Source organism: Sinocyclocheilus grahami, unplaced genomic scaffold (assembly GCF_001515645.1).
Source record: "Sinocyclocheilus grahami isolate Dianchi unplaced genomic scaffold, SAMN03320097.WGS_v1.1 scaffold1033.1, whole genome shotgun sequence".
In the NCBI taxonomy this organism is placed as follows: domain Eukaryota; kingdom Metazoa; phylum Chordata; class Actinopteri; order Cypriniformes; family Cyprinidae; genus Sinocyclocheilus; species Sinocyclocheilus grahami.
Window position 1 is genome coordinate 74,920 of NW_015506212.1, and position 7,937 is coordinate 82,856.

General features: G+C 37.5%; 1 protein-coding gene across 1 annotated transcript in view; it reads right to left on the minus strand.

Moving 5' to 3' along the window:
* Positions 1–1,045: 1,045 nt before the first annotated feature.
* LOC107565885 (cytochrome P450 2J6-like) overlaps positions 1,046–7,937 on the minus strand; it is a 10,754-nt gene continuing 3,862 nt past the window's right edge. Inside the window, exons 2-10 of the mRNA XM_016251175.1 lie at positions 6,578–6,786; positions 6,336–6,498; positions 4,372–4,521; positions 4,076–4,236; positions 2,913–3,089; positions 2,600–2,738; positions 2,323–2,510; positions 1,980–2,121; positions 1,046–1,480 (exon numbers count right to left, since the gene is read on the minus strand). Of these exons, the coding sequence (XP_016106661.1) occupies positions 1,305–1,480; positions 1,980–2,121; positions 2,323–2,510; positions 2,600–2,738; positions 2,913–3,089; positions 4,076–4,236; positions 4,372–4,521; positions 6,336–6,498; positions 6,578–6,775 (1,494 nt within the window). The 5' untranslated portion in view covers positions 6,776–6,786 and the 3' untranslated portion in view covers positions 1,046–1,304. The remainder of the gene's footprint in view (positions 1,481–1,979; positions 2,122–2,322; positions 2,511–2,599; positions 2,739–2,912; positions 3,090–4,075; positions 4,237–4,371; positions 4,522–6,335; positions 6,499–6,577; positions 6,787–7,937) is intronic.

A 7,937-nucleotide genomic window follows, 5' to 3' on the forward strand; every position in this document is an offset into this window, starting at 1 on the left:
ATATATATATATATATATATATATATATATATATATATATATATATATATATACTGTATATATGCCCCAAACCATAGGTATCATCAACCAACCTAGCAAAATAACCCCATATTCAACGTTAAGCAGTCTCTTGTATTACTCTGGTAGAGTTTATTTAGCAATAAGTAGTCTTGTAATAAGCGGGACAAGGATGATTATCAAATACAGACATAAAATACTGATTTAAGTGAAGGTTATTTTATTACCCGAGACAACTGCAGAGTGCAGCAGATGTGAAACAATAGCAGCTGTGTAAGAAGAGTCGCTTTGGATAAAAGAGTAAAATAAATAAATAAAGTCCATTAATACAGTGGTTGTTAAATATAAAAAAATATTCAGTTGCATAACCCAGAGACTGACCGACTCATTTAGATGGCAACTGGCCAGAAAGGATGTTTTGAACCAAGCACCCGAGTCGTAAATGCCATGTGACCAATGATTCAGCAGTCACAGGGAAATTATATCATGGCACAGCTGATGGCACCACAAGAACATAAAAAGACTCAAACCCTTCACAAACAACTATTCTGAGCTGTGAAGCCAAGGACTGCAGAAAATACAAGTCCAATGCATGCTTTTACAGGTAAATCATCTACTAATATTATTAAATATTTAGTCATTTACATTTAGTCATTTAGCAGACGCTTTTATCCAAAGCGATGTACAAATGAGGACAATGCCAGCAATCAAAATCAATAAAAGAGCAACGATATACAAGTGCTATAACAAGTCTCAGCTTAATGCAGTACACATAGCAAGGTTTTTTTTTAATTATATAATAAATAAGAAAACAGATAGAATAGAGAAAGCTAGAGTTAGAGGCCTTTTTTTTGCTTTTTGTTAACTGTATAATAAATAAAAATAAAAATAGATGGAATACAAAAAGAATAGAGAAGCTAGTGTTAGTTAGTTTTTTTTTTTTAAAGAAAACAAGCAGTAAATGAATAGAGTCTAAAAGGGTTATATATATGTGAGGGTCACATATATATGTGATTTATTTATTTAAATATGTGATTTATGCTATAAGTTATCAGAATATATAGCTACTTTTGGATGCCTAACAATGCAGAAAGATGCTTTGCACCCTAAACAGCCTTTTGACTGACTTACTGCCTTCAATTTCAGACATTATCCAAATAAATCATGTAGGATATATGATCAAACATGGGTGTTTCATGTTACCAAATAAAAACAAATGCTTATTTGTGCTTCACAGTGAGCTTCAATGAGCGTATTCTTTTATTTTATGTTGCAATCATGTGGCACTATCGAGGTGCAGCACAAATGTGGAAGGGTTCAGGAGCAGAAGCGATGGCAACTGTCCTTTTGAGACTCAGTGTTTCTCCCTCAGGTGGCAGGAAGGTAAAATGCTGCATCAGAGAGACAAAGAAGAGGAAGAGCTCCATACGTGCGAGCTGCTCACCTGGACACATCCTCTTACCTGGAAATCAGGCTCTGGGTCAGTTTTTTTTAGTTTATATATAGTACCATTCAAAAGTTTGGAGGTCAGTAAGCTATTTTTGAAAGAAATTAATAGTTTATTTCAGCAAGAATGCATGAAATTGACCATAAGCGACAGTAAAGATATTTATAATCTTACAAAAGATTTATATTTCAAATGAATGCTGTTCTTTTGAACTTTACATCCAAAAAAAAAAAAACTGTAATGATGCTGAAAATTCAGCTTTACATCACATGAATAAATAAAACATATTCAAATGTTAAACAGTCATTTGAAATTGTAATAATATTTCACAACATTACTCTTTTTACTGTATTTTTGATCAAATAAATGCAGCCTTGGTGAGCATAAGAAACCTCTTTCAGAAACAAAAAAATTTACCGACCTCAAACTTTGAACAGTAGTGTACGCATGCATGTATATATTTATTTTAGTTCTAGTATATATAACATATAACATGTTCCTCCTGGTGACCTACCTATTGAAAAGGGAATGAAATTTTCTCTCTTCAGAAATTTGCCATTTTCATCCAGAAAGTGAGCAGGATTGAATTCATATGGTTTGTGATATTCATTCTTGTCCTCCAGAATTGGCTTCAGCATTGGCAGCACCATCACCCCCTGTCAAAACGAAAGAATTCGAACATTAAACAAAACTGAAAGAATGTTCTCTCCACTCTTCCATAATCCTTGAATCTAATGCTGTATCTAATGTGAATAATCACCGAGATATCCAGTATGGTTCTAAAATCTCTCTCTTTTTTGATTTCCATTTAAAATATGACCTGGATTTTATTCTACAAACAATAAGTTGTGACTTACCTTTGGTATGAGACATCCTGCTACTGTGGTGTCTTTGCTGGCAACTCTCGGTGGAATGAAGGCAAGAACATTTGCGAACCTCAGAATCTCATGCATCACTGCGTAGGTGTACGGCAGATGTGCCCTGTCTTCCATCAAGGGCTGACGTGTCTGTCCAATCACCTGATCAATCTCAGACTGGACTTTCTCTATGGAACATAAATGTGCACGAGTAGGTGGACATGCATATACACATCTGCCTAACAAGTAGATAAGTAATAGGAGCGGAGCGGCCCACCTTGCACTTCTGGAAACTTGGCCATGTAGAGTAAAGCCCAGCTAAGTGATTTAGCAGTGCTTTCCGTTCCTGCTCCAAACAGATCCAACACACAGTGTATCAGGTTTTCCTCAGTGAATTCCGCCTCATTGTCCTTACACTGAAAACAATGGAAAGATGAGGAAGGGAGGAATGGACAAAAAGAAGGGTTAAACACAGAGTGTGTTTCATTTGAAATGCTTGAATTATTAGCTAGCAAATGTGCATAAAACCCCAAGAAAAGCCTTAAAATGATTGCATTATCATTATGCAAGCATCTGCTAAAATCAGTTACCTTCTCAATTTCATCCAGATAACAGTCAATGTAGTCTCTAGGACTAGATGGGTTTCGGTCCTCTTTGTGCTTCCTTATTTCCTCCTTAAAAAAGAGCTTAAGCTTGGAAAGGTTGGCAAATGCAGTCTGGTGCTTTCCTGGCAGCAAGGACATCAGAGCGGGAAACGTGTTATACAACTGTTGAGGGACAAACATATTTGGACTTTAGTAGGTTATAAATCTTTGCAGGAAATGACATTTTAACTAAACTTTAATGCATGAGTTAAAAGGGCAGATCTGAAAAAATGTATTCCAACATCACATCTCCCTCAATTAATATAAAATCAAAATTGCTCGTAATTACATTTTTAAATGGATGTTCTTAGCCTTATTCTGAGTGTATTTGTGCATGTTTTTCCAAAGAACAAGCATTTGTCTTTGTAAGATCCAAATGGATTGCAAAACAGATTCATATTGACTTTAAAGCAAGAGACGCCTTTGTGAATTACAGTTAAGATATTCAGTAACTACAGCATGCCTTTATTTTTATAAACACTTATCACATTTCCAGAGATCTCAAAAGCGGATGTCATCATAGTGGGGTAAATTTATATATTGGTGAATACAAAACAAATTTTTGCATTCCAAAAACATTCACAATAGTGTTTCTATGTCTTAACTAAAAGGGGGAAAAAATATCAAGAGATTGATTATGTTGGTCAGAAATGAGACGGCCGTCAAATTTGCAGTCGCTCCTTTTGTCGTTGTGTTATAAACACTTACGCAGCACCGTTAACTTTTATTTTATTTTTTTTACTTTAATGCCAAGGTATGAAAAGTGTAATATATTAGTTTAAATCAATATAAATAAGTTTCTTTCTTTTGTTAAACAAAGATGATATTTTGAAGAATGTGGGTAACCAAACAATTGTTGGTCACCATTGACTTCCATAGTATGGAAAAAAAAATACTATGGAAGTCACCCACATGGAGGTTACCCACATTCTTCAAAATATATTTTATGTTCAAGAGAAGAAAGAAACTCTTACAGGTTTGGAACAACTTGAGAGTGACTAAATGTCAGAGTTTTCATTTCTGGTTGAACTATGCCTTTAATGACTGTGGAAATGCATTATTATCACAGTCTGTGAAAAGGGTCCAATATAATACATTTGGTCCCATACCCGGCCCCAGACATTGATGGGCAGCTTAAAGATTTCGTCTGAATACTGCAGCAGCTCATGAAAATGATGGTCGTCATACTCAAACTTGTAGCCAAAAACCAGGCTGCATATTATATTGCCCACTGCGTAGGTCAAGAGGTGATGAGGGTTGAATGGCAAACCTTGGAAAGCAAGGAGAGAAAGAATGGTTACAGCTGAAAACAGTACTCTCAAATCATTGCCTGTAGAGCGCAGTATGTACTCGAATCGAAGCCTGTTGAGATGTATGACTTGACACAGAAATGGTGCTCACTGACCTTGCTTGGTTTGCAAAGTACTACAAACAAAGCGACACTCCTGCAGGATGGAGTTTTCTAGAGTTTTCTTGCCCACACCGAAATACTTCAGCGTTGCCAGAACAAAACGCCTCTGATGACGCCACATGTGTCCACTGGAGAAGATCAGACCTACATACAAAAGGGTAAAAAAAGAGCTAAATGCATGATCACGAAAGTGAAATCAGTAACGTCTCGGTTACGTATGTAACCCTCGTTCCCTGAAGGAGGGATCGGAGACGTCACGTCGGAGGACCGACGAATTGGGATCTCGCTTAGAGGGACCAATCTACTTCGAGTGTAAACTAAACGAGCCAATGCACATTGGCATGTGATTATTGCATCCAGCTGCTGCTGATCACAGTGTGAGTATAAGTAGGCAGCAGATGCAGCGCATATTCAGGTTTTCGCTGAGGAGCCGAGCTGGTGACCCGGCCACTCAGCGGTGGTACAGGAGCGGTGGCGACGGGACGTGACGTCTCCGTTCCCTCCTTCAGGGAACGAGGGTTACATACATAACCGAGACGTTCCCTTTCAGTCGGTCACTCTCGACGTCATGTCGGAGGACAGACGAATTGGGATCCTACCAAAAGGCCACAGCTACCGCCCCTTCCAGTGTCCCTTTGGAACCCACCTGCGCCCCTACGGAGGCCAATGCTAGCAGGAGCAAAGTCTTCATTGAAAGCAACTTCAGCTCAACCGCCTGCAAAAAGGCTCAAATGGGCCCTGATGTAGTGCTGTGAGCACCAGAGTCAGGTCCCCAGAGGAAATAGAGGGGGGGCCGTGGAGGATTTAACACCTTCTCGCCCCCTTAAGGAACCTGACGACCAGGTCATGCTTCCCCAACGACCCCTTATACGGGGTCGTGGTTAGCAGCGATTGCAGCGACACAAACTTTAAGGGTGGAGGGAGACAGCCTTCGCTCCAACCCTTGCTGCAAAAAGGACAGCACAACTCCGATCGGGCATCTTCGGAGGTCTTCTCGGCGAGAAGAACACCACTCAACGAACAGGTTCCACTTCAAGCGTAGGCATGTCTACGTAGGAAGGTTTGGCAGCAGGCCGGTGTAACTTGGACTCGCAAGGTGTCCACCTCGGGACTCGGCCATGGAGCCAGTGCTGCAGCGGTCTCATATGGAGCAGCCCCAGCCGTGTGACTGCCGCCGTAGCTGCCATACGTCAAGATCCCAATTCGTCGGTCCTCCGACGTGACGTCGAGAGTGACCGACTGAAAGGGAACAGCTATTACTCGTGGCCTGCAAATTTGCTGTTGGGTATGATATTTGTATATCTTTGCAAAGCTGTGTGTGTTACACTCCGACAATGACAAATCAATCTGTGCCAAGAAAAGTACAAAGTCTGACAAACTTTCCTACACCATCACAATGGCAAGTTTATGTCACAAAATGTTGGCATGTAAATGTGGTCAGTCATGTGTTGATGAATGCCGGTTTGATGAAAGTGGAGCATTTTACAGCACATAATTTCAATATATGGAACTTTTGAATTGTGAAATCTACAGTATGTTTTCATAGTACTGAATGAATGAACTTCTTTATTTCAAGAGAGGAAAATTCAATTTCTCGTTACATCAGAATCACCGTAGCGATTAACACAATGTATGTCATGAATAGTTCTGCATATCTTTAACTACAAAGCTTGCTATTGTAGCCATTGCTGAAGGAAATGTTACCACCATCACTGGAGCTTTTCATAGTTTATATCCAAGCTATTTTATTGATAAACAAATTAGCTGTATCTGAAATGTTGTGAATCCTATTTAATGTCGAATGAAAGCAGAATTAAGAAATACTTCATGATGTTCTACAATATTGCTGCATAGTTTATGGTTGATATCTGATTTAACAATCACATTTCTGAACATTTTAAAGTGTAAATGTTATTATTCATAGTGATGTGTTGGCTGTGTGTACTGTGTTCCTCTACCTTGCCCTTTACAGATCTCGTCATTCACAGGGAAGTACGGCCGGTCTGTGAAGATGTCCGCCTGCTCCACAAACGCCTCTTTGAAACTCTCGTATCCAGTAAGCAGTATGCATGGTTTGTTTCCCAGATACAGTGTGCTCACATCTCCATACCTCTCAGCAATCTGGTCAACATGTTATCTTGTAATGTACACAACTGTATTAGCCATATCATTACCACTCTTCATACAACTGAAAACTTACCTTCGGAAAAACCTCCATTGGATCACTAAAGCCTATATTCAGTACGTTTCCAACCAAAGGCAGAGGGAAGGGTCCTGGCGGCATGTTGTTTGTAAGAACATCTCGCAGGTGTTTCACCAGCAGCAGCACACACAGAAATATCAGGAGACCCTGAACATCCATCCACTGACCCATCAGCTGTGACAGCACTGATGCCATGCTTACTGATACTAGAGGCAGGTTACACAGGCAGGTTAGTTGAGATATATATATATATATATACACACACACATACTACCAGTCAAAAGTTTTTGGATGGTAAGATTTTTCATGTTTTTTAAATAATTCTCTTATGCTCACCAAGCCTGCATTTATTTGATCCAAAATACAGCAAAAGCAGTAATATTGTGAAATATTTTTACTATTTAAAATAACTGCTTTCTATTTGAATATATTTTAAAATGTAATTTATTCCTGCGATTTCAAAGCTGAATTTTCAACATCATTACTCCAGTCACATGATCCTTCAGAAATCCTTCTAATATTCTGATTTTCTGCTCAAAAAACATTATTATGCTGAAAACAGCGGAGTAGAATTAAATTTTTTACAAAAGAAGAACAGCATTTATCTGAAATAGAAATATTTTGTAACATTATGAATGTCTTTATCATCACTTTTGATCAATTTAATGCATCCTTGCTAAATAAAACTATTAATTTCTATAATTTCATAATTTAATAATAAATATATAATGATTTAAATATACTGACTCCAAGCTTTTGAATGGTATAGTGTAGAATGTTACAAAAGCTTTTTATTTCAGATAAATGCTGATCTTTGGATCTTTCTATTCCTCAAATAATCCTGAACAAAAATGTACTCAACTGTTTTAAATATCGATAATACTACTCAGAAATGTTTGAGCAGCAAATCGGCATATTAGAATGATTTCTGAAGGATCATGTGACAATAATAATAGAAATATTTTGTAACATTATGAATGTCTTTATCATCACTTTTGATCAATTTAATGCATCCTTGCTAAATAAAACTATTAATTTCTATAATTTCATAATTTAATAATAAATATATAATGATTTAAATATACTGACTCCAAGCTTTTGAATGGTATAGTGTAGAATGTTACAAAAGCTTTTTATTTCAGATAAATGCTGATCTTTGGATCTTTCTATTCCTCAAATAATCCTGAACAAAAATGTACTCAACTGTTTTAAATATCGGTAATACTACTCAGAAATGTTTCTTGAACAGCAAATCAGCATATTAGAATGATTTCTGAAGGATCATGTGACAATAATGATGCTGAAACTTTAGCATTGTCATCAGAAATAAATTACATTTTAAAATATATTCAGATAG